The sequence below is a fragment of the Sebastes umbrosus genome, chromosome 11, assembly GCF_015220745.1.
Source record: "Sebastes umbrosus isolate fSebUmb1 chromosome 11, fSebUmb1.pri, whole genome shotgun sequence".
Classification (NCBI taxonomy): Eukaryota; Metazoa; Chordata; class Actinopteri; order Perciformes; family Sebastidae; genus Sebastes; species Sebastes umbrosus.
In genome coordinates, this window is record NC_051279.1 from 14,607,691 (window position 1) to 14,633,804 (window position 26,114).

The 26,114-nt window shown below is 42.3% G+C and overlaps 1 protein-coding gene across 4 annotated transcripts; it reads right to left on the reverse strand.

The window, feature by feature from the left end:
- Positions 1-2,387: 2,387 nt before the first annotated feature.
- On the reverse strand, positions 2,388-24,934 carry cacng8b (calcium channel, voltage-dependent, gamma subunit 8b). 4 transcript variants are annotated; one of them, XM_037785517.1, is made up of 7 exons: positions 24,436-24,934; positions 24,047-24,174; positions 13,563-13,857; positions 12,671-12,895; positions 7,277-7,360; positions 5,299-5,439; positions 2,388-5,020 (listed from the first exon to the last, which is right to left on the reverse strand). In XM_037785517.1, exons 4-7 carry the CDS (start codon positions 12,891-12,893, stop codon positions 4,224-4,226), a joined length of 1,245 nt encoding a protein of 414 aa, XP_037641445.1. In that variant the 5' UTR covers positions 12,894-12,895; positions 13,563-13,857; positions 24,047-24,174; positions 24,436-24,934; the 3' UTR covers positions 2,388-4,223. The 4 variants fall into 4 exon arrangements, with proteins under 4 accessions (XP_037641445.1, XP_037641446.1, XP_037641447.1 ...); XM_037785518.1 differs by having other exon boundaries at positions 13,563-13,854; positions 24,047-24,934; XM_037785519.1 differs by lacking the exons at positions 13,563-13,857; positions 24,047-24,174; positions 24,436-24,934 and adding an exon at positions 7,674-7,876 and having other exon boundaries at positions 12,671-12,817.
- Between the last annotated feature and the right edge of the window lie 1,180 nt (positions 24,935-26,114).

The window sequence follows — 26,114 nt, forward strand, 5'->3', positions numbered from 1 at the left end:
TCCTTCCTCCTTGAGCCTCAGCTGCATCACTGTGACTAAATCTAGACTGTAGGTATGATAATAGCAGGGAAGGCACTCCAGATAACTAATCCTCAGGGTCCAGGAGCACTAGGCATCTCGGCCCCTTGTCAAGGATGTGACACTGCTTCCCTCAGCTCTAATGCATCTCAAGTATAATCTCTTGTCTCTGAAGATTCCCACTTTCCTCTCTTCCAGTGATCAACCCTCTGAGGTCAAGCAAACCCTGCCCAGTGGGACCAAAGCAGACCTTCACAGTACTTTATAATTGTTCATTCAAAAACATGCATGAGGTACCAGATGGGCCCATCAGGAAAAAAAAAATATGATGTGCTCAGGTAGGGCGGTGGTCACAGAAAAAAAGCACAGTGAATTAACTTTCACTTGCTTTTTCATTATCCTATTTGACAAATACCGCCCATCTGGCGCTACCCATATATTTGCAAATATTATGAGCCTCAGGTCTGACAGCGAAGGTCGAAGACTTTTCTAGGATCACAGCACACCAAAGATTAGCTGAAAGACCTTGAGCTTAAGTAACTACTAACAGCAATGTTTGCTTGCTAATGATGAACAGTTGTGGAAAGTAAGTAAAGTACTTTTCTTTTTATGATTTTACATACAAAACATATGATCAGTTTATAACAGATGATGCATTTTTATAGGGTAAATTTACCAACAGTCCAACATTTACCAACATTAAAATTCTGTTAGTTAATGCATCAATAATACTGATGTAATGATTTAATAATATAACACTGACAGGGGCCATACTTACTTTTAATACTTTAAGTATATTTTGTTGCTTATACTTCTGTTCCCCTCCAAGATCCCCTCCAGACATGTTTTAAGACAAATACAAATATTCTGCTATGAAAAAGATTCTTAAACTTAAATCTACTCATACTATATCATTGAAAATATTGTTTATTTCAAATACTTAACTGCTAGACACAATGTCTCTTACTTCGCTGTAAAGTCTATTCTCAGTGCGCACTGGAGGTTTCAAGTGTCCACATCACACTTGGTCAAGTTGCATTTTGGACCCGGACTGGCTACCAAAGAGACGTCACAAAATCTTGCTCTGAAACTCAGATTTAAGTTGAGCACAGAGGAATTTTCAGCAGATAAATGTGAAAACAGACTTCTAGTGTCAAACTGTATCATTCTGTGCAGTGAAGATCAAACATCCAAGTGTAGTAACAATAAGCAAAATATGTTTTTTTGAGTGAAGGGGGATTTTGAGTTACATTTTTGATGCTGGACTTTTACTTAAAATTAAATATTTTTAGAGTGTGCTATTGCTACTTTTATTTAAACCTGAAATAACTGTTTGTTTGGCCACTTTGGGGCAACTGAAGCAAGTTGTGAACGCAACATTGACACATCGTCCCCTTTTAAGTTGATATAGCAAACTTGTTAGCAAAGACTTACGTATCATCCAGCAGCTATGAAGCAACACTATCATTCATTTGGAGTCGTGTTTCTGACCATGTCCAATATTCACTCTGTTTTTGGTCTCCACCAACTGCTGAGGGAAATATCTGTCTCTTTATCTGCTAAATGCTCTACCATGTTCACCAGCTTCATGTCTGTTTACCGTTTGGTGCTGAGCAGCTATTGTACGGTAGACTATTAGAGCTTCTTCGCCTAAAACAGCTGCCTGCTGAGGCTGAAAACGACGCCATGAGAGCGAGGAGAGTGAACCACAACAGTAACTTTGTGGACCGGAGAGCTAAGCAATGATAATTCAACTCGATATCACGCTAAAGTAATAAACCCGCCTGTCCACCAGAGGATAGCGTGTCAGTGTCACGTAACATGCATGTATGAAGGTGCAGTACAAGCAGGGGGCAACAAAATCATTCACTTAGGTTTAGGCAACAAAACCACCTAGTTAGGTTTAGGAAAAACGTCATGGTTGGCTTTAAAATAAGTACGTAAACTAAGTACAATACGTACGATAACAACGTAACATGAGTACAGAAAACACGTCACTAACGTCCCTAACGTCATTAACGTAGCATATTTACATGGATGCATTTACATTAGTCAGTACAGACTACATGGCGTACAAATGACACACTTAAAGCCAGGAAGGCGTTCTTATTTCACACTTTTGTCTTACGCATCATGATGTCATTCACACGCCTTTTTGTGCGACTGGGCTGGTAATTCTCTGGAGCTTCTTCACTACGAGCAACTCCTTTCACATTGTCACATTGTTTTTCATTAGAGACATTGTTATTATAAAAATATAGCAAAGGGTCAGAATATCTAAACGTCAGATGCTCTTGAGGATACTCAAAACACAGGTATATGCTCACTCTGTACCTCAGAAGAGACTCCAAAAGAAACAAAAGACAGCAGTCTGTGAATATGTCTGTTATTGTTTTTTTTTATAAACTTCGTGCAATACAGTGTTTAAGTTTATCACACATTTAGATAAACCATAATCATTTGTCTAGATATATCTATTCTCAACTACATACTATTCATATTGCCCACATAAATGCTATCTGTGTGCAGTTTTTTATCACATTATTCTTTTTCTGAAATGAAATCAAAGAAATGAAAACGTATAGAATCTGGAAGCGTCTGGTTGTTTTGTTTTGCTTCTTCATTATATCATGTAGCGGTGTGTCCATGGTTTCGACCCGGATCTGCAGTCACTCAGGACAGTTTAGAAGAGAGACTGGGGATGGGGGGGGAGGGGGCTTGTTTACATGTGTTTACATTCTCATCAACATAAACAGATCAGAGTTCAGACTCAGGAGTCAGCGGTCGCAGGGAAAGCACAGTGAAAAGAATATCTTTGGGGAGGTTTAGGGGGGTCGTCTCTGTGGTGGATCTGTTGTTGGTCATGTGATAAAGTTGAGGATCATGTGACCAAATATGGGCGGGGGGGTAGGGGGAGCAAGTATGGCGGTGCAGGGTTGGCGGATGAAACCACCCAACAAGAGTCCAGGGAGGGCACCGGGAACAAAACAGCCCAAAATGCATACCCAGTTTGAACAGTGGTCCCGAAAAACGTATCTATAGACTTTACAAATATATGTATGCGTAAATTACAATGTACATGTATCTTTTCAAAAGTTTTTCTCTAGTGTTTTTTTAAACCCTCTCAACCCACATATACATATTGTCTTTTTTTGCCACTGAAAATGATGAGTTGCATGTCTCACTTTGGGACTCTTCATAGAAAAAAATGATTAGGTTTTTTTGTTTTTCTGCTCAGGCAGTAACCTTTACCTGAATCTGTACAAATGTATTATTCTATGTCTCTTTTTTCTGCTTCCTCCAGTCAGAGGTTTCTGTTAATGCCCAAGAACAAACATCTTCAACACGACTATAGCTACAAGTACTACTGTTAACACTGATTAGAATGGAAAGAAGACTAACAGAGGCCCATAGAAAACTCAGACTCATAATAACAATGAAGTTGGTCATTTGTCTCAGTCACTCACGTTATTGTTGCATTTCTTTCAGTATCAATATTGGAAGACAATTTACAGTATTCAAATCTGACTTCATGTTATAAATGAAAATTATATAATATGGGGGTTAAAAAAGTAACACAGGCCCACATTCTCCCACATATTTGTGCACACTCATGCTTGACACTTTGACACAGTTACACACAGCTCACTGACGGTCCCAGTGGCTCTGCATGGAAGAAATTCACAGTAAAAGTCGTCAAGATCTAAAAATTAGAGTGAAAGTAACATGAAAATCAAAATTCTCATTCCAAACTATAGTGTTTGCGAATACGGCTAGCCTGTAATAACGCTAAGAATAATCACAACAACAATTTTACATTAATGATGATCTGGTTAATTAGCAGTAATATTGCACAAAAAAATATGTGAAACATTTTCATAATAGCCCAAGGTTAATTGCGTTTGATCATTAACAAAATAAATCATTTCTAGCACGTTAAAATATCAAAATAGTTTTATTGTGAAAGTTCATTGTTGTTGTTATTATCACTCTGTTATTACTCATCTTCTTTTTGTTCTCAGTGAGGTTGAGCAGACTAAGTAACAGTGAACATGGAGGGAGAGATTTAGCTTTTCACCTCTGTCTGTTTTTCTATTTCCTGTTGAGCCGTACAAACACAGAGCTCCTCTCTATCTGCTCTCTTTCATTACTACCCATCATCCTTCTCTCCCTTCCTTCTCGCCTCCCCCTCTCACACCCTCCCTCTACACAGGCGTTGTCTTCCTATTGAGGGTGTTAGAGTTGCTCTCCCTGTCTCCCTTCAGCCTGTCCAGAGTCCCCATCCCTCGCTCCCTGTCTACGGTGGACGAGGTGAAGGGTGGAGGGCCGGAGCCCACCGAGTTGGGCATCGGCGCGTTGGAGTTGGAAGAATTGGAAGGGTTGTGGGACTTAAGCGAGGGAAGTGTACCACTCATCATCACCCCCCCTCCTCCTCCATCCTTTGGGAAGCAGTTGTGGAGCTGGTAGAGCGTGGCCCTGTCCACCGTTCCATACATGGGCGGCAAACCCCCCAGTTTGGGGTCGCGGGACAACGTGTAGAGAGAGATGTCGCCTCCAGCCAGGGCCGTGTGCGAGCGAGAGTGGGGGTTCGGTAAAGTGGATACTGAGATGGGGCCCTGGGAGAGCAGCGCAGAGGGGGGCAGGCCGAAGTTCTTGCCCCCACCTCCCCCTACGGGTGAGGGGTCTCGGGAGCGGGAGGGGTCAGTGGAGCGGGACGAAGAGCGGGAGCGGCGGCGGAAGCGGTAGCTGGGCAGGCGGAGCATGGCGTGCGTGGTGCTCTTGAAAATGTCGGTGCGCGAGCGGCAGCGCAGCTCCTTGTTCTTCTCGATGTAGATGTTGACAGCCAGCACCCCCACCATCTCGGCCATGATGAAGGACAGACCCCCGAAGTAAAAGGACCAACCGTATGAGTACTGCCACTTCTTATCCTCGTCCTTCTTCGGAGAGATGTCCCCCAGTGCGGCCGAGATGTACACGATCACACCAATTATGTTACTCAGACCTGAGGGAGCACAGAAATATTTACAAACGAGCTAAATAAACTCAGACAGACCAACTCACAGTACTAATAAACACATTTGTTTGACATGATGATTTGTGACATTTTCAATAAAGACAACTGGCAAGATGATGAACATCTATTAAACTGACAGTGTTGATAGTCTAAACACAACTAGACACTCCCAAACAAAGCATAAAAACTGTTAGGGCAAGTGATATTCTTCAGACCACCACTCACACTAGCAGTCACACACATATAACCATATGCATATTAGTTACCTGCAGCCACGAAGAGGATTCCCGCTCCCAGGATGATGTTCCTTTTGCTCTTATAGAAACGACTAGCAGCGATGCAAAGCCCTCCCATCAGCAGCAGGATGGCACTGAGGATCGGGAAGATGTTGGAAGCCCTGACTACCCCTAAACAGACGAAAGAATAATGCTGAACAGCAAAAACTAGAAAGGAGTGTATATATGTGTGAAATGATATCTGAATATCTGGTTGTTGGACATTTCTAATAAGATTTTTACAACATCAAACCCTGTTTTAAATAGTATTTGTGTTTGTCATTATTTCCAGCAAAAGCCATTCAATGTATTTCCATTCTGTAATAGTAGTGGCAGCTTTCATTGTTAGTGGCGGAGTCCATTCCCATGCTGGATTCAAATTGCAGCCTGGTTTCACTCCTAGGGCGTCAAATACCGACACACAAGACCACCTTTTGTGTCTGTATGAGATGCACTGGGCTTTCAACTAACTCCAATGTAAACCCATCCACGTCAGAGCAACGAGCGAGAAAGTCCGCAAAGGTTTGAAGGGAGACGAATGGTGGATGGGTCAAACAAACACAGGACCAAAAGTTGAGTTATTTTTACTGAAGACGTTATGTCTCATGACGTATCTTGACGCAAATCTTCTGCATCAAGATACTAAACAACGTCGGGGGCTTCTGCCCAAGCGGCAAAATATGACGAGTAGGGATGAGATCACATTGCAAATTCCATTGTTACTGTTATTAATTTCATCTCATTGATACGAGTCTCTCAAACAAAAAACTTGTCCATTCAGGTTTGTCCTCATTTTCCATAAAATTTAAACTATAGTGTTATGAGAGGAACGCTGCGACCGAGATATTCTCTTTAAAACGGGCTAAATGTTTCCGAAATGAAGCTCTGCGCTGTTTGTGAAGGGGGGGTTGAGAGTTTGTCCGCTTGAAATGGCGTCTTGTGTTGCTGAACGGTGGTCTCCAGCAGGTCCAGTGTCTGAAGTCATACCAGAGCCGTATTAAGTTACTGCTAATGCAAACCAAACTTTTCCTACGGTTAATTCAATTGGCAAAACGCAGGGTGGCTTTTATTGTGAAGAAGTCACAGGAAATGCAACGTATTTGTTGCTGACCGTCATCTACAAAACAAGACAACAGCCTTTTTCCACAACAATTTCTTTCACTGTACTCCATTGTTGTGTGTTGCGGTATTTCTGACAGAGCAGCTGCTCAACAAGTGTTAACTGTAGTGTTAAACTGCGCTTGCCATTACCACGGCAACCGTATTTGTCAACTGTCATCAAATCAACTGGGTATTAAATTTTAAGGATTACAACTCCAAGTAGAGTGAAACAGCCAACAAACACAAAAAATGTTAACTAATACCACGTAACTCCGGTTTGGACAACACAAGGAGGATGCAGAATAACAGCCACAGAGAAAATAAAAAGATTAAAGCTGCCCCATTAAAAATATACACATAATACTTGGTGAGGAAATTAATTACTCAGTCCTAGACACACGATTGAATCAAACCCTTCCCATGTGGCCTTCAGTGCTTTCAGCAGGTCTGCCAACCATGCACACACACACACTCACACACACATTAACACTCTTCTCTCATCTAGGACAACTAGGCCACGGGAAAGAAAATGCCATCTAAATGCCAGCAAAATGCCTCTGCAACATTGTAAACAGAACACAAGCTTTTCTTTATGTATGCACGGGCTCACATGTAGCATATCATAGAGCAGAAAGATATCACTGCAGGGCACTGAGTACCAACTAGGGCACCCTGACTTTCTGTACACAATGTCCCATGTTTATGTCTTGCAGAGATAATCTTCAGAGGAATGAACAATAAAAACACCACGTTTAAAAGGTAATGGAAGGTCATTTTACACATTATATTCCTTCTTTCTCTTGGTTATAACCAGGCTTCTCTCTCAGTCATTCATCACCCATGCCTAGTAGTTCTGGCATTGACTTACGTAGGACGTACTCTGCCCCATCATGGTCAAAGTCTGCATCTTCTGGGAAGTGGTTGATCTGAGAACACACTCCTCTCTTCACTCCTGAGATATGAGAGGAGAAACAGGGGTGACCAGACACAACAAAAGACAGGGACTCGTAACTGAAACCTTAAGAAAAGAGAACAGGAAATATCCTCCTGAGGGACAAACTGATTGACACCTGAACACATATCTTTGTTAGAAAATCTCTGTTTTGAATCCAAGCATATTGTGCCAGATGATAAACTTCAACATAATAATAATAAGAACGCCACAAAGGTTCTTCTGAATGCAAGTTAGTAACATCACATACATAAACAGCACACACATGTAAATACATACAAGTATGACGACACACAGGCAGACAGATAACTACCCGCCGGGGTCTTGCATGTAGACAGACAGACGAACGGAGGGATGCACGCACGATGATGACAGCACACCACTGTTGCTGATGGATGGATTGTGAGAAAGATGGATGGAGGTGATGGAATGAAGAGACACAGACGGAGGGAGAGACGGACAGATGTGGGGTGAGCTGGTCTCTTTCTCACAGCTCTTATATTTCCACAGGTGGGTCTGTAAAGAAACGGAGGTACATCAGTTGAGCCACACGGGTCAGTGTTATCATCCTCAGACACAGGCTCAACAGACTGTGTCAGGTGGCGTTCATACATTTATTTTATAGACATTAGTGTAAGTTGGCATTTTTGGCAGATTTCCTTCAGTTGCTAAAAGCTGGAGGACTGAACGCTGATTCCCTGAATGATTTACTGCACCTAAAACATTGAATCTCTACGAGCACCTCATTACAGGACATATAATTCTGTGGCCGTATTAACTAGCTTCCCACGGAGCAATTTGACTTTGAAAATACATTTAATAGCTGTATATTATACGTCTATTTGTCTGTAGATGTTCAGTTTAGATTAAGGTTATTCAAGGTTAACAGTTATACTGTAAATGTGGGGTGAGGGGTCTATATCAGAGCTAATGCAAAGAGGCGATGTTGAAAAGACGTCTATTACTCAGTGGGTTGTTCTGTGTTATCCTCACAACTTTATAAGTCAGGATGGCTAAGTGGTCTAAGGCGTTGCGTTCAGGTCTCTGGAGGTGTGAGTTTGAATCCCATTTCGACAATAATCTTTCACACTGGTTCCAATGCTGTGCACGCAACTGTTGTTCTCTCTTATGGGACATAATGTGCAATGTAATCGACATAATCATGGACACTTCGAACCATGTTACCTTACCTGTACTTCAGATTTTATATTGTACATATATATATATTGTATGAAAAGTATATTATAATAATATCCAACCCATGTTACCATTGTACGTTTCTGCAAACCACGGGATACAGTGAATGTTGACGTTTCTGAACCAAAATACATTTCATAAATACGCTTCATATCAGCCTTGTATCACACTTGCAGAAACAAACAACGCCACATGGTTAATGTTGTGAAAACATCATGGTTTGTGTTAAGATAATAACTTACATTACGTAACAAGTGTAACAACCGTGTCAACAGTGGTCTCTTTGGGTGAAAGTCCTGTGTTTGGGTCGTGGCTAGAAGGTAACACGCAAATTGCGAAACTCTCGCAAGATGGTTAAGGTTAGGCACTGACCTTGTGTGGTTAAGGTTAGGTATTGACCTCAAATGGTTAAGGTTAGGATAGGTTGTCAGGCAGTGAGTTTTTTGCAAGTATTTGCAAGTTTTCGCAATTTGCAGGTTACCTTCTAGACACGACCCTGTGTTTGTTTGACCCATCCACCACCCCTTTCGCCTGCCCTTGGTGGACTTTCTTGTTTGTTATACTCATTATTATATCACGTAACTTTCAATAAGTTACTTTCAATCACTTGCTCTGCTTGTCGCTCATTGTACTACAGCACTTGCTCTGACCGAATGCAAAAACACCAACATTCAACGTATCCGTGGTTTGCAGAAACGTACAATGTCAAAAAGAATTTCTGGAAACTGGGCTGCAATATCCACTTTTATATAATGAATAACATTAACTAATATACAGTTCATAATCAATTCAATGAACACATTTATAACCTGACGCTTGGTGTCAATAAAGGGGTACCTGAGTTCAGCTGAGCTTTGGGGTAGGTTATATACATATATGCGCTATATGTATAAAAACCTCAGACAAATAAAAGAAAGTAATAACTGGCAGGTAATGCAGTGCAACCCCACCTTCAGTAAACCTGCAGAGGGGCTGGAGAGGAGGACAGGACACGTCTCTATCCACAGCATAATGTGCCACCCACCCACGGGCATAAATCTTTTAGAGCTAGCATGTCCTGCATTTCCACTCCAGCTACACCTCACTGCATCACTGCACGACTACTGAGCATCTCTCTTGGCTGAATACTCCACAGACATCAAGGATACTTGACCTCTAAGCCATGCCAAGACACTGTCAGCTTTACTGCACCACAATGTGAGAGGAAAGACTGAAAGAGAGGAAGCTACAAGGAGGGGAAGAGGAGGAGAAACCAGTGAAAGATTAAATTTAATGTTTGGGGGAGTGAGACAGAGGGATAGCAAGGGGAGAAACTGAAAGAGTCAGGCAACGGAGGGAGTGGGTGGGGGTGCACTGCAGCAGTGCTGCAAGGGCTAGAGCTTATCTCTAATTGGCTGCTTTGCTATCAGGAAGCTTAGAGATGAGGACAAATTAGCTTTGTACAATGACCAAGCCCAGGATGGGCCGGGGATGCTTTATAAGCAGAGCCAAGAGGTTTTCCTGGAGACAGAAGTCTGCAGCAAAGGCACAGATCGCTAACTCACACCACCCCTTTGGCTGTAGCTGCTTCACTGTTAACTCCATCCCAGCCTTTACTGTTGAGTGTCAGCCAGGCAGTGTAATGCATAATGAATTAGCAGCTTGTGTTGCAGTGACAAGCTGAAGATTGAGGGATGGCCACTGCCAGTTTCTGTAGCTTCCGCCACTTGGAGTGAGAAGTCGATGGGCGTCAGGGTGAACATGGCGCCTTTTGTTTCAGCGCTTGAATTAAATTACTGCAGCCTGAATCAAACACAATGATTAATGGATTATTGTGAGTGAGGGTTACGCTTCAGTATCGTGTAATTATGCTGCAATTATGCAAAATTGTTTTCTTGTCACCATGGTACGGTCTAACAAGTCCGACTAGAATGTGTATATGTTGATGCTAATAATGATTACAGCTTCCTAAACAAAGCGTCCTAAGGTCAAGTGAAAGGCGGACACTGCTGAAGATGTTTGCACTGATCCCGCTTTGCAACATTACAGGAAATAAGAAAATAAAACCAACAACACATGGTGACTGACGGAAAATATGTTTCCACTTAAAAGCTTTGACATAGCCAAGAGATTTTCATTCCACAGTAATGAGCTCAGTTCAGTTGGATCCATCACTACCTCCAGTGTCCAGTGCCACCCACTCCATTTTGGCGAGTGTTAAATAGTCAAATCACAGCGGAGGCAGAAAGACAAGAGTTTGTGATTATAACAAAGACTAAATACAATAATCTCCACATTGTTGTGTGCTCAATCTGAATTATTCTGCAGGAAAATGGGCAAATATCAACCAACATGATATAGAGAAATTAAGACTAGAAAGAACACTTAAAGGAATAGTTTGACATTTTGGGAAATACGCTTATTCACTTTGTTGCAGAGAGTTAAGCTGGGGACACACCAACCCGACATCAGAGAACTAGCGGCGATGAAAACCGGCTGTTGCGTCGCTTGTCGTCGCCTTTGTTTTGGCTGACAAGTTGCACCTGAACACACCGCAAAGACTACAGCCGACGGCCAGTTAGCACGGACGTTCTGCACCTGCGTGAGATGAAATAACTCTCCACACCAGCAGGCGGCGGTAGTCTGTATTCGTCATTCAAAAAGGGAAACAGGAAGACCGAGGACGGCATATATACAAACCGTTGTTATGATACGTACATGAAACAAAGCGCCGTTTGTCGACCATTTTCACACCACTCTCACTCACCACTTAGCTTCATTCCAGATGGCCATGTTGCTGTGAAAATATCCGTGTGTTGGAATGATCAGATGAGATGAAGATGAAAAATTAGAAGAGCCTTTTGTGTTTTTCCTCATGACTTTACTCGTTGGCTTGCTTTCCTCACATTCGTTTCTCTTCTCGTGCACTGATTCGTTTAAGCTGAACAGCCAATCAGAGTGATTTCTCTCACCGACGGGCTCCGTCGCCAATTCAACATGCTGAATCGCCAGAAAAAACTCAAACACGGGCAGACTAGAGCCAACAGTGCAGGACACACCAAAAAAACTAGGACGACGGACACATCTACAGCTACATCTAGCAGCCGGTTAGCTTAGCTTAGCACAAAAACTGGAAACATTGTCTGACAATTTGGGATGTTACGATTTGTCGTTTTTAAGCTTCAGTTTTTGTACGGATTAAACAAACAAGATATAACGTGTTGATTAGTGAGCTTGAGAGGGGCTGGTGGGTGGATTTGTTTACCTTTAGACAGAGTCAGGCTAGCTGTTTCCTCCTGTTTCTAATCTATATGCTAAGCTAAGCTAACTGGCTGCTGCGGTATCAATCTTCTCATTTAACTCTCAGCAAGAAAGCAAATAAGTGCATTTCCCAAAATATGTTTTTGATCTTCAGTTGTCCCTGCTCACCCTCAGGTCCCTACAAGCAGTAAGCCATTTGTTAATTTGCAATGGGGGGACGAACCTGGATCGTTTTGTTCATCCACGACTAGCGAACCGCGAATGAGACTTTTGGTTCTGTATTTTAGCTATTAGTTTAGTGAATATTATAGATCCAAGACAAAACTGACAGATGGACGGGACTCCGAGGAAAAATCTGAATTACAAACCCGTCTGCTACTTCAGCACCACGGACAGCGTCATGGATATATACAATATAATGCACAGCACAGTTAGGCTGCTTATATTTCAGAGTCACGGTCGGGCCATAGATTCTAACTTGTACAAACAGATAAAGGATCAATGAGTCAGGCAGACTACACTAACATATTCAACTAAACAACCCGTCTGCCCCAGCACTCTCTTTGCTACTAGGGGATGGAAAGGGGGGATGGCAGGCTAACAAGGGGGATGCACTTTGGTTATTTTTCTAACAAGGGGGATGGCATCCCCCCTCGTCCCTCCTCACCTACTGTCTACAAGTCCTGAAAGCAAGAATGTCTAGTCTGACTACATTTGGATCTACATTAAATGCTAAATGGCTAGAAAGAGCTGTGCTTCCATATATTAGATTTCTCTGCAGCCTTTTCACTGAAATCAACAGCCTCAACCAAAGCAAACTTGTTTCCGAATGCATCCCCTTCAGTCTAAATCCCACCGCAACTTCTTCTTTACCTTCCAGGCAGCATATCCTCCACAGTCCAGAGTGGGTGAGTGCCCCGGGATCCTTCTTGTCCTTGTTATGGGGGTCATCCTGGGTAACGTTGGCTGTGCTGTTGCAGATCATGGCACGGGAGTACAGCCAGTAGTCCGTCCCTATTGCCACCGTCATCAGGCCGAAGGCAGCGAATGCCCCCACGGTGGTGAGAAGGATCTGGATCCCCTTCTCACACACCATGCCTTCACAGAAGGAGGAAGGGAGAGAGAAGAGGTTGGCCAAGTTAGCTAGAGAAAGAAAGAGTGGAATAACTAAGCAGAAGTGTGTTGACAATCATACACAAAGTGCCATTTATTGAAAAACGCGGCAAACGTTCAGGTGAGATGATGAGGGGCAAGAGGAGGTGAGGGGCACCGGTGGGTGGCAAAGAGGGAGGCGATGAGAGAAGGCGAGAGCGAGGAGGAGGCGGATGTGGGAGGTGCATAAGTGGCTCTATGATGTGTCCTTGGAGGAGAGTTGGATGACTCTGCTGACTCCGCTTAACAAGACAGAATTGATGTGAAACACAACAGATCACACCCTCCCAATCTCGGTGTACTCCATATTCATGACCCTGACACCATTTCCCCCCTCAGAATCAGGAGGGCTGGAGATGAATACACAAACACACACAAACACACACAAGATCACCTTGTACACCTTTTACATACTAACATGCATGTATGCTCTCACACAAATAGCATTATACAGCTCGTCACATTGACCCATGCATGTGTGAGATGCATTGAAGTTGCTTCAGTGGCCTATAATTGTAGATATTCTCTACCATGTTCAGCATCAAAAGTTTCCCTTCTGTTAATACTGATTCTGACGGACACTGAAGCAAAGTCTCAACCATTCAAGACTTACCTGACGGCGTGTTTCTATCCTTCGACTCAATTTTGAAATCTTTCTTTTCCTCGTCAGTGAAGAACGTGCTGTCCCCTCAATCCGGACAGCATCCATCGACTGTTTTCACCCGCTCCCCTCTCTCCTTCTTGCACTCGTTCTCTCTCTTTTGCCTCTTTCTCTTGCTCTCTCTCTCTTTCTGTCTTTCTCGCTGGAAAGCTGCTTCTGGTGGAGGTTGTGGCTTGGACGGTTGTACCGCTCTCCGTCCGTCCTCTGTTAGCAGAAAACTTGCACCATGGTCACGGCTCTGCTGCTGCTGCACAAAAAATAAAGCAAAAGACGGGGATTTTTATTAGTTTATGTAGCAGTATTACGCCATGAAGTTACAGATGAAAAGAAAAGAGGCATATTCAATATTTGTATTGCAAAGAGTTTAAATAAGAATATAATTAGAAGAATAATCATTCAATCAGAGCTGCAACTATTCGATTAATCTGATGACTTTTTTATATTTTTGTGTTCAGATTTTATTTAATGCTGATTTGATGCCCGCCTTTCTCAATTTAATCCTCATCCTTTATTTGCCGCTTTGTAATTTTTAGAGCTGAAACAATTCAACAGAAAATGACCAATCAATTATTTAAGTAATTTGTTAAGCAAAATTACCAAATATTACAACATAGTTCCAGCACATCAGTTTTTAGAATTTTGTTCTTTGTCTTACGTGATAGTAAATTGGAAATCTTTGAATTTTTACCTGTCACTTGAAAAAAACAAGCACTTTGAAGACGTCACCTCAGTCTTGAGGAAAGTGTAATTGAAATTTTCACAATTTTCACAATTTTATAGAACAAATTAATAATCTGAAGATTAATTGATAATGAAAATAATTGTTAGTTTCAGCGCTAGTAAATGTACATGTTGGTCTAAATGTATTTTTGCATATGCTTTTGTTGTCCTCTGTACACAGGGTGCCCATGCAAAAGAGAGTGGACTGCTCTCATTGGGCCACACTATAAATAAAGGTTTCATGAATGAGAAGAAATGTTCACTAATAATCAACTAATCGTTTGGTCTATTTAAACGTCAAAAAACAGTGAATAATTCCTTGTTTCACTTCACTGACACCCATGGTGATGTCTTCAAATGTCTTTGTTTGTTCAACTAACAGTCCAAAAACCTAAAGATCTTTAATTTAAAATCCCGAAAGACAAAATAAAGCAGTGAATCCCCACAATTAAGAATCTGGAAACATGGGAATTTTAGAGTTTTTATTCTCATTTTTTCCTGGATAGATTGCCAAGACATTTTGTGCAGACATTTATGATCTTCAGAGGTGTGACTTTGGTGATCCTCTAACTTTTTTTTCTAGAGCAACCGTTACCTTGACATGTTTTGCTTTTATGAATTGTAATCATTTTGGTGATCCCAATTTTTTAATTAGCGCCATCATCAGGTAAAAATCATAATTTGTCCAATACTTTGATTTAATATCTGCAAAACTAATGACATTCCCATCAGCCCCAGTTGTGTTTTGTGCTAAATAGCAAATGCTAGCATGCTAACACGCTCAACTAAAATAGTGAACATGGTAGACTTCATACCTGCTTAAAATCAGAATGTTGGCATTTTCATTGTGAGCACGTTAGCATGCTTTTATTAGCATTTAGCCACTGCACCTAAGCCTCACAGAGCTGCTAGCGGGGCTGCAGACTCTTGTTGCAGATTAATTTTCTGTCGATTGACTTATCAACCCATCAGCTCTACATTCTACACTGCAGATGCTTTATTTAAACGTTGCAGAACCATATTGCAACGGTGTTAATACAGATTAGAGTAATTATAAGTGACAGTATTACAGGCTAAAGACAGAATGACTCCAGAGCGAGTTGTACTGCATCTAGCCTGAATAAGAGGAGCAAGAGGGGGAGGCAGAGAGGACCAACCCGACATTGTTACCATAGCAACATTGAATTCCAAAGTCTGGATCAGCATAGAGCGAAGGGGGGGAAAGGGAGAGGGGCAGGCAAGAGATAGAGGGAGAAAGAGGCAGAGAGAGAGCAAAGCAGAGAGAGGGCAGAGAGGAGAGAGATGGGAAAGAAAGAGGCAGAAATGAGGGGGGATATTTCAAATCACTAGCGTGAGTGTTGACTGTGAAACCCAGACAGACACACAGACAGACCAGTGCGCTAATGCTCTATCAATAGATTTGTGTGTGACCACGGGTTGGTGACACAGATGCTGCCAGATACACACACACACACACACACATGCACGTGCATTCACAAACACACATGAATAAAGACAACACGCCATCATTACTAAAGAGAGAATGAGAAGTAGCCGCTCTATTAAGGGGAAAATATGAGGATACGATAAAGCAGCGCGCATTATTCAACAAACATTATTTAGCAGACATAATGCAGTGCAGTCAAGTCTGTTAATATTTGATGATGCAATATGGCACCGTGATCAAAATAGGTTACATCCTGTTTGCATTGTGAGACCCAAAACAGAGCTGCCTCAGAGACAGAAGGAGAGATGGAAGGGGAGACGGTGTGGTGTGTGTGTGTGTGTTTTCTATGTGTGTGTGCACATTTCCTCTCCAGTGCATCTGAGGATGGGTCTAGTCCAATCTTATTGAATCCCAGTAGGCCTAATGTTCCCCTCAGTTAGACAGTTAGCCTCGTATCTCTGCGTTCAGGCTCCTTATTATGTAAACTGTCAAATGACACCACCACAGTGTGGCTTATTTATACATTGTGGGTTCATATGTGAAAGCAATGCGATTGTGCATGTGTGTGTTTGTGTAGTATGACCTTCCAACCCTATCAACATACTGCCTCTCCCTGAGGAAAATGCATGTCCAGAAGGGATTACACTATCTCCAAGGCCTAAAAAATGCAGTATCTAGTGTGTGTGCGTGTGTGTGTGTGTGTGTGTGTGTGTGTGTGTGTGTGTGTGTGTGTGTGTGGTCTTTGACTCCAGTATTTAATGAATGACCTTAACAATAACCTACTAAGTCATTCCCCCTAGCAACAACTCCCCTGTGTAGGAGATCATAATTGTCATTTAATTATCTGTAATTTCTATTTTCCACTAATAATTAAGAAAGAGGGGAACGAGGGGAATGAGAGCAAGGGAGCGTGAAAGAACAAGAGGGCAAGAAAAAAGAAAGAACGTGTGAGAGTTTAACTAAATGGTTTAGTCTAAGGGACTGTACAAAAATTACTAAGTGGGGAGAGGGGGTCAGAAAGGGGTGAAGGGTATTGCAATTTTTCTTTTGGCTCAAGGTAAGGTAGTTTGGTTTTTGGGGGAGCTAAATTCATACTTTATTTCTGCCTTTCTTTGCGTTATAGTAAATGGTTACATCAAAGAGACCTTATAGGTGCAATTTGCTATATGCAGATGATAACTGTTCTGTCTCTGTATCAGGGTTTTGTTAACGTGAACATTAGTGGCACACAATAAACATTGCTTAAAGATATTAAAGTTTACATCAGGGTCCACAGTGCTCCTCATCTCTACTTGAAGCTAGTGGCTCATGGCTACATTAGCCACTAGCTTAACACACCTGAATCTCCGACCAAACAGTCGGCAGTCAAGTTGCTTTGTGAGTAATTTAAGCACTAGGTTAAAACCGTCCATCATTTTCAGCCCGTTCTCATTCTCAAGGCATCAAATACCGACGCATTGTCACAGCCGTCGGCCTTCGATCCCGCCGCACAAGGTACCCTTTAGCGCCGGTATGCGATGCACCAGGCTTTCCATTAACTACAATGTAAACCCATACATGACACAGTAGACGCTCTAAGAAGTGCTGTGGTGACGTAGTTTATAGAGCGAAAAGACACACAGGGCGGACGGGAGAGGTGGTGGATTTGTCCAACAAACGCAGGGCATTTAGCACGTGTTTACTGCGACCGAAAAATTATGCTGAGGGCTCTGACAGAGCGTCAGTATGTGACGAGTTGACAAGAGAACGTGTTGGTCTTTTTTACAAAGTGAAACATAAGCCAACATCCAGCCTCGCCACCTCAATAATTTTCATACAGTCCCTAACGGCAACAGATTTGGCAGGGCCGATGAATATTTTGGGTTACTTGTAGATTTAGAATATTGGCTGATTTAAAGAATATAAGGACATGTTTGCCTTTTCCTTAACTCTGAGCCTCCCAGAGCTAACATACTGTTACAGTGATGCTTCTATAGTATGTTTGCAACACTCGGAGGACTCTGGGCCAGCCAGAGGCCAATTAGCTGCAGCAGGATCTACTGCAGCAACAAAGGCCAAGGGCTTCGCTTTGGGAGCTAGCTGCTACAGGGACCATTACGGGACCAGGCCCTCACTTGTCAGAAAACTTCAGATGTAATCAGATCTACCTGCGTGACTCATTCCCAGCATGGCAGAATACCTTGTATAAAATATAAGCACACCCAATGAGTTGTGGCTCCAATAATGCCGCCATAAATCACACAGGAGATTTGAATTTTGTAGCAGCTGCTCCATTAGCTATTCATTGCATAAATCAACTACCAAACTGCTTGTTGAATAAATGATGACATCTGTAATAAGTTTTTCCACACATGTGAAAGGCAATGATCCTGTGCGGGCGTGTGTAGATACACAACTCCGATTCAGCAGCACAGTCACACTACATTGGCTGTTGCTTGTCCAGGAGAGGAAGCGAAATCCGGGATGTAGTTAGTGAAAATGACATAATACTGATTGCTTGACCAAGAGAAAAAAATGCGCTAGGCCTACTTATGATGACAGCTCTAAAAATACAAGCAGCGTATTCTATTCTAAGTGCTTGATGCAAACATGCCTAAATATTCAGAGTCTGACTCTTGGTAGCTGAGACGATTTCTCTCCTTAATCATGAGAAAAAGCTACACACCTGAGCTCATTGCTCATTGAGATCCCACAGCTGGCTAACACACACACATTTACATCTCCACACACTCACACACAAGCAGGTGCACAGAAAAAAAAAGATCAACACGCAAACAAACCCTTGGCATGGAAGCACATATGCAGCCGCAAACCCCCACAACTGTCAAAATGATGACAATAAAATCATAAAATAGGTCATCTTTAAAAGGCACTTCAAAGCGTAGCAGTATTGCCATTAAGCCCATGTGAAGAGTCCACCAAGATCCTCCGACTGCATGTGACCAACTCTCTGCCTGTCTGAGCAGAACAGCCCGAGGAGGCAGTGACAGTAACACCTTGGTCTAAGAGGCTCCCAAAATAAAGTGTCTCTGGATGACCTGACGCTCATGAACCCATGAACATATGCTTAAACACATGGGCACGTGCAACCATGCACATGCATAAAGACGCTCCTAGTAAAGTAACAGCAGATCTAACTCAAGATGGCTCTTTAAATTTGTGTTTTTTATACAGAAAGAAGTGTGTTAATTTATTACACCGCCATATAAGAGCGGCAAATTAATTAGAAAAAGAACTGAATATTTGCAGATGTCACAGCTACACAAAAAGACCTTAACAGCCCTTAACACAGACAGTACGGCTGCAACTAATGATTATTTTAATTAATGATTGATAATTAAATTTGTAAGATGTCCTAAAACTCAGATATATACCCATCACAATTTAACCGAGTCCACGGTGATGTCCTCAAATCACTTGAAGTGTACGACAAAAAAACAAAACCCAAACATATTTAATTTACAATGATATAAAACTGAGAAAAACAGCAAATTCTCATAATTGATAAGGCAAACGTTTCTCTGTTTTGCTTAACAAATTATTTAATAATATGAATGAATGAATGTTTGTGTGAAACAAAAGAAATATATATATTTTGACATTTTGAGGATGTATGCGAACTTGCTTTCTTGTGGAGAAAACATGAGAAGATCAATACCACTCTCAGTCTTTTATGCAGAGGTTGGCTAGTTGTTTCCCCCCCTTTCCAGTCTTTATGCTAAGCTAAGCTAAGCTAAACTAAGCTAAGCTATGAGACTTTAGGCTATAGTTTAATATTTTAGCATCGATCTTCTCATCCAACTCTCAGCAAGAAAACCTCAGAAAAAAATGTCAAACTATTCCTTCAACTCAAGGTCCACTAACTAGCCTTTTCAATGGCTTTCAACCCCATCTCATAGTCTTCATTAGTGAATAAAGTTTATCACAAATGACAACTGAACAAGCTCGTTCTGCTGAGGAAATGTGGTTAAAAGCTTCAGAAAAAAAGCTAATCAGTAGACCTTGAGTTAAGATTTTTTTTTTGTGAAATCAAAATTGTTGTCAATTAATTTTCTGTCAGCGAACTGACTGATTAATCGACTAATCTTTCCAGATATTTACAGCTATGTCATTCATTTGTTTATTTGTAGCTATATATTAAAGTGATACACACAACCTTCTCTGAACTATTTGGCATAAGTCCTTGAAATGGTAAACATGCTGATGATCTTTATCGTTTTAATATTGTATAGTATACAGACACACCTACAGCCTGTTGTAATGAGTGCAGAGGCTTTGGTCGCATGTTGTGCATCTCCAGTCCATTGAGCACGCTCGCCTGTCAGACATGCTAACACTGTGTCTGCTGTATGTTTACACTGCATGCCTCTGCACAGACAGGTTGCCTACAATATATCACTGACACGATACGGTTCAATCACAGGCTCTTAGTTACAACCCTGCTCTCAGAGGCTGCGCTAACCTGAGCGGAGCACTTAAAAACACCAAAGCTGGAGGTTAATTGATGCATGGGTCACAGCCATTGAGACGGGAGTCAATTAGAAAGCTTCGGATAAAAGCCTCCGCTCACTGGAATCATAAGCAACGTTGTGTACTGAATCAGCAAATACAGGAAGCTTGTGTTTAGTTTGCACTCCTTTGAGTACAATCAGTTTCAAATTTACTTAAAAGTAGAGTAAATATGCAGGAGTTTGTTTTACTGACATTGGTGCAGCGATCAGAAGCTACACATGTATGTGATTGGACGGTTGTATTTTGATAATTAGACCTGTTATAGGATCATATTTAAATTGAGGTATCTGAGTCTGTTGTACTCCCTGAAGAGAGGAAGGAACATTGTGAAGCCTTGTTGCAGACCATCAAGAAAATTGCAGCAAAGGCATTGATCCTCTGAAGAATATAGCTACATGACAGATGTGATGATCGTTGCAGAATTGCTCCTCCTCAGAGAGAGAAACAGAGAGTAAGGACGGCTAACGGCCATTCAGCTATGAAATAAAGAGAGAAATGGCGGGGCAAAACATTTAGAAGTTGCAGACATTGTTTCCGATTGTTCTGGACCGCTCGTGCATTAGATGATTATGATTTGGCCGGCGCTAAAAAACAACTAGAGCCTGTGTGGGCTACGCACCAGTACTGACTGCAATGAGTCACCTTACAGCGTAAACAGCAGATCTTAAAGGCGGCTGAGGGGTTTTGAAAGCAATCCAAAATCAACAAGAGACAATCATCAAGGCCACACACAGTACAGAAGGTGTTTACTACGTGGGAGGCGGAGGGGCTGATGGGGGCGTGTCCAACAGACGGCGGGACAGACCACACCTCAATGAAAGACTCGCTGATCATTGGTGGAGAGGCGGGCCTTTAATGGCAGCACTATGACCCAAAAACGTACACTATGTCGTCACTGTTTGGAACATGTTTGATGTATCACTGCACGTAGGTTAGCCGAACATGCCCTTTAAGGTGCAAGTATGTGTAGACTTATACTGTCATAAAAAGTCCTGTAGTGATTTAATATTTATATGAACACCATGTCTTACGATGCGTCTACTGAGTTGTACAGAATGGCGATTAATCAATTGTGCAATTATAGGAGCAGTGTGTAGGATCTGACAGTATGTAGCGGTGAGGTTGCAGACTGCAACCAACTGAAGCCTATCCCGTGTGCCAAGCATGTAGGGGAAATACGGTGGCCGACGTGAAAACGCGAATGGCCCTCTCTAGAGCCAGTTTCTCGTCACAGTAGCGTAGGTCATTTGGAGCAGAGCTAGTGTGTAGAGTGTGTGTGTACGTGGAAAGTGAGTGGTGAAGCAAGAGAGAGAGAGAGCGGCGGCGACGACGGGAGCGAGTAACGTTATCGACTCTGACCCAAGCAGGAAAAGATAACAGTGTTAGGTTGGTTGTGCAACATGGCGGACTCCGTGAAGAGGACGCGTTCCCTGTGTAGATATAAACGTCTCATTCTAAGCTAATGATAACGATTCTTATTATCAGGTGATTATACACTAAAGAAAACCTGGTTATTAACATTATATTCCACTTCTGCCAGTAGATCCCCCTAAATATTGCACACTGATCCTTTAAGTTTCTCATCCACAATATCTACCGATCTACAAATTGCATCTTATTATAATGAAACAAACAAAAACTGCTTTTTACCTATCAATCACCCACATATTGACACCAGCACTTTACGGGTAACTGCTATGATGTAGCCTAAATATCAAAAGTTCAACTTCATTCCTGGCGGTGGCACACTGGCCACATCAAGTGAGAGCTACTCAAGTTCGATCTGCATTAACCATAAAGGAGCAGGTGCTGCTGCTGTAAAAAGGAAAGACCAGTCAGTCCTCATGCTGAAGAGATGCAGCACCTAAATCAAAAGCTCAGCTCAGAGGGGAAAAGCTTGTGCTATAACTGCCTTAAACCTGCAGGTAGAATGTTTTTGGCATCATTGGGCAAAAATTCCATAATAACCTTTCAGCATATTGTAATTCAAGTGTTCTGAGAGAAAACTACTTCTGCACCTCCTCATGGATCTGTTTTCAGGCTTTAAAAAAATCTAGCCCGTGACGGAAGACTTTGGCCAATCACAGGTCATTTCAGAGAGAGAGCGTTCCTATTGGCTGTTCATTCAACGGAGGCAGCTGTCAATCACTCGCAAACTCTGATCAAACGGTCAAACTAGGCAACGCTGATCAAATATGAATCAATATTCTGTTACTGTAATGCCTATTTCTCACCTCAAATGTTCTCAGAAACATCTTGTAGAGTACTGTTTAGCTGTAAAATGAGAAAGTTTGCTCCGGCTGGTGGGCGGTGCTTGGTATTTCCTCAACTGATCTCAACATGGCTGCCGGGTCACAAACTTTCTCATTTCACAGCTAAACAGTACACTACAAGATGATTCTGAAAACATTTGAGGTGAGAAATAGGCATTACAGTAACAGAATATTAATTCATATTTGATCAACGCTGCCTAGTTTGACCATTTGATCAGTTTGTGAGTGATTGACAGCTGCTCAGAGACGGCAGGCTCCAGCTCAGCTCTGATTGGTTGTGTTCCTCCGCTGTGAAATCTTGCAGATGCCATTAGGAGCACTGGAGGACACCGGAGGACACAAAGGCACATGTTTTTTTATCAGATTACCTGTCTCATGCACTACTGTCAGGACATAATGACCGTTTTATAAAAATAACTTTTTTTTAATCATATGTGCTCCATTTCTACCTACTGCTCCTTTCAATAACCACATTTAGCTATGTCCCATCAGATGATGATAATCATTCAGAGTTGTACCTGCTGCAGCCCCGGTAAGGACAGGTATATAACTCACCACCTTGTTTTTTGACTCCTGAATGCTGCAGTGCACACACTCCTATAGCATCTATTTCCCTCCACCTTTAGAACCAGATGTGATCTGAGCTTGTGATAAAAAAAAAATGAATGATTGATAAGGTGCCAGATGTTTAGTGCCCTTTACCTCTGGATCTGTCAGGTCAGACACACTGTCGAGAGGAGAGAGAGAGAGAGAGAAAGAGAGACAGTAGGCTGAAATGAAAATGAATCTCATCAGATAACATGATGTGGCCCAGGTCCAACACGAAGCTAAGATGCTGGCCCTGCTCTGAGAGGAGTCCAGCAGCTGATGAGACACATAGAAGCTCGGAGCTGCAGGGCTGAGAGCGTGCAAAGCTCCAGTATAGTGCTGCAGACTGCGGTGCATTCATTAATAGAGCAGAGCAGGCTACACACATCAGCCTGCCTGCCTGCAGAGGCTATACACGGTGGAAAATGGACGCCTAGCATCAAGCGGCCGGTACACAGAGAAAACTCACTGGGACTGACTGGGGACACAAATCCACATCCACAGAAATCACCTCCATCTCAGCACATACAACAGATATATCAGTCCTCACACCTGCGGTGCGGATGCAGGGAGAGCTTCAAACGAGCTATTATTATAAGGGGCTTTCATTTGCATAATAGACGTCGCTAATTATAGGCCCGCGGAAATAGGTGGGGGAAATTATCATTCAGCTTTTTAATCAGAGAGAAGTGGGCACAAGTGAGAATTATTATCATTATTTTGTCCTGTAAAAAATCCTACATCTACACTGTCAGTTAAGTTGCAAGAGGAGGCAACGTGAAACAAATCAATGTGGCGTGTAAAATTACACTGAATGAACTGTGATGCATTAAAGCTGCAAAGTGAAAACAATAATTATTAATCATTCAAATAAAAGAGAAAGAAGCTGGTCTTACCTGCAGGCTTCTTTTGTGTGTTTTTTTATTTCAGATGTTCGCAGCGCGTCGCACTCCCAAAGAGAGAAAGAGAGAGGAGATGGAGGGAAAAAAAGGAAGAGATAGGAGGCTGGACGGTGGATGATGGGCTGAGAGCAAAAAAAAATAAATAAATAGAAAAAAGGGGGATGATTATAGAGCTGATGGGAATAAGAAAAGCACGCGAGGAGACTAGAGAGAGTCTCAATTCCTGATTACATTTAAATCAGCCAGCTGATGGAGAGAAAAAAGGGTTGCATTAATAAAAAAAAAAAGGCTAATACAAAACACGTCACTGAACAGGGATTTGTCTACAGTGGATGTGGATGTGGCCGCTGCTTGTGTGTGTACTCGGGGAGAATGCGTCTCACCCCCTCCCTCCGGTTGGACGAGCTCTCTCCTCTACTGCCTCTCTGTCTGCTCCTCTATCTCTATCTCTACTCTGGGAGCGAGACGCAAGCAACTTGTCGCATCCCACCAAAACTCCTCAGTGATGTGAACGATGACGGATAATGTCAGAATCGACACGAGATCAAATCCAGTATGTTGCAAGATCACCCTCCTTTCATCTCATCTCATCTCTCTCTCTCTCATCTCTCTCTCTCTCTCTCATCTCACTATCTCTCTCTATCATCCCTCTCTCTCACTTTCTCTGTCATCTCTCTCATCTCACTCTCATCTCTCTCTCTCTCCTTCTTTCTCTCATCTTTCTCTCTCTCATCTCTATGTCATCCCTCTCTCTCATCTCTCTTTCTCTCATCCCTCTCTCTCTCTCTCTCTCTCTCATATTGAAGGTCTGCATGTGCTTATTGGAGCGTGTGCCGCGCGCAAAGGGCCATGCGTTTGTAAGTAGCCCACTATGTCCAGGTTATTTATATATATATATATATAATATAAGCTATATATGTGTTATTGATGTTTTTCTTTTTGCTGGAGAGCGACTCGATGGAGCGCCTGTGGGACACTTTTCCTCTGTGGTGGTGGTGGTGATGATGATGATGGTGATGATGATGATGGGGGCCGCGCTGGTAGTTCTGGGAAATGCAGCACGAGCGCAGCCCTGCAGAGAGAGAGAGAGAGAGAGAGAGAGAGAGATGAGAGAGAGAGAGAGAGATATGAGAGAGAGAGAGAGAGAGAGAGAGAGAGAGAGAGAGAGAGAGAGAGAGAGAGAAGAGAGAGAGATGTGTTAAATCATGGAGTCAGATATCTACAGGTCAATATTTGTGCATCAATATGGATGGACAGAAATTCAGCAGGAGCCATATAATAATAATAATAATAATAATTGTGATAATTGACTATCATTTAGCTATAATTATTTAGTCTTTAGTGATGAAGGATCTGGCTGTTTGTAATAATATAGACTGGATTATGTCATGCACAGATCTATAAACATGGAGCCGGTGGCTGGTCGCACTGCACACAGCAGTTAGGATGCACAAAACTGAGCGGACAATGACCTTCAATAGCTTTAAAATGGCTTTGCTGCCCAGTTCACCCCTCTCTCTCTTTTTTTTCTCTCTCTCTCTCTCTCTCTCACACACACACACACACACACACACATGCATGCAAACACACACACACACACACACACACACACACAGAGAGAGGGTAGAGGGAGAGCTGGAGAGAGCTAATACAGAGTGACAGGTCTTTCATGCAGTAATGGTGATGGTGAAAAGAGAGATCCACTCAACCCCACACTGACACACACAGAGTCAAACACACACACACACACACACGCATACACGCATACACGCATACACAGACAAACAAAAGAAGCAAATACACACACGCGTTCAAACACACTATCAGTGAAAAGCACATTATTACAGAAAAAAGTGGCCACACAACAACCCACAAGTCACAATTTAATCTCAATTGTTTACACCAGCAGTCAGGCTTCATTCATCAGGAGAGATGAACTCACATGCATGCGCGCACACACACACACACACACACACACACACACACACACACAGTCCTAGAAGTCAGACAGCAGAGTGCTCACGCTTTTTAGTTTTATTGACCTGTGGATGTTTGATGTCTG

Coding starts and splice junctions, on each gene's coding strand:
- cacng8b (XM_037785516.1), bottom strand. Junction 7,427..7,673: donor TACATGCAAGACCCCGGCGG/GTAGTTATCTGT, acceptor TCTTTTCTTAAG/GTTTCAGTTACGAGTCCCTG. Junction 5,021..5,298: donor AATCCTCTTCGTGGCTGCAG/GTAACTAATATG, acceptor GTGCTCCCTCAG/GTCTGAGTAACATAATTGGT.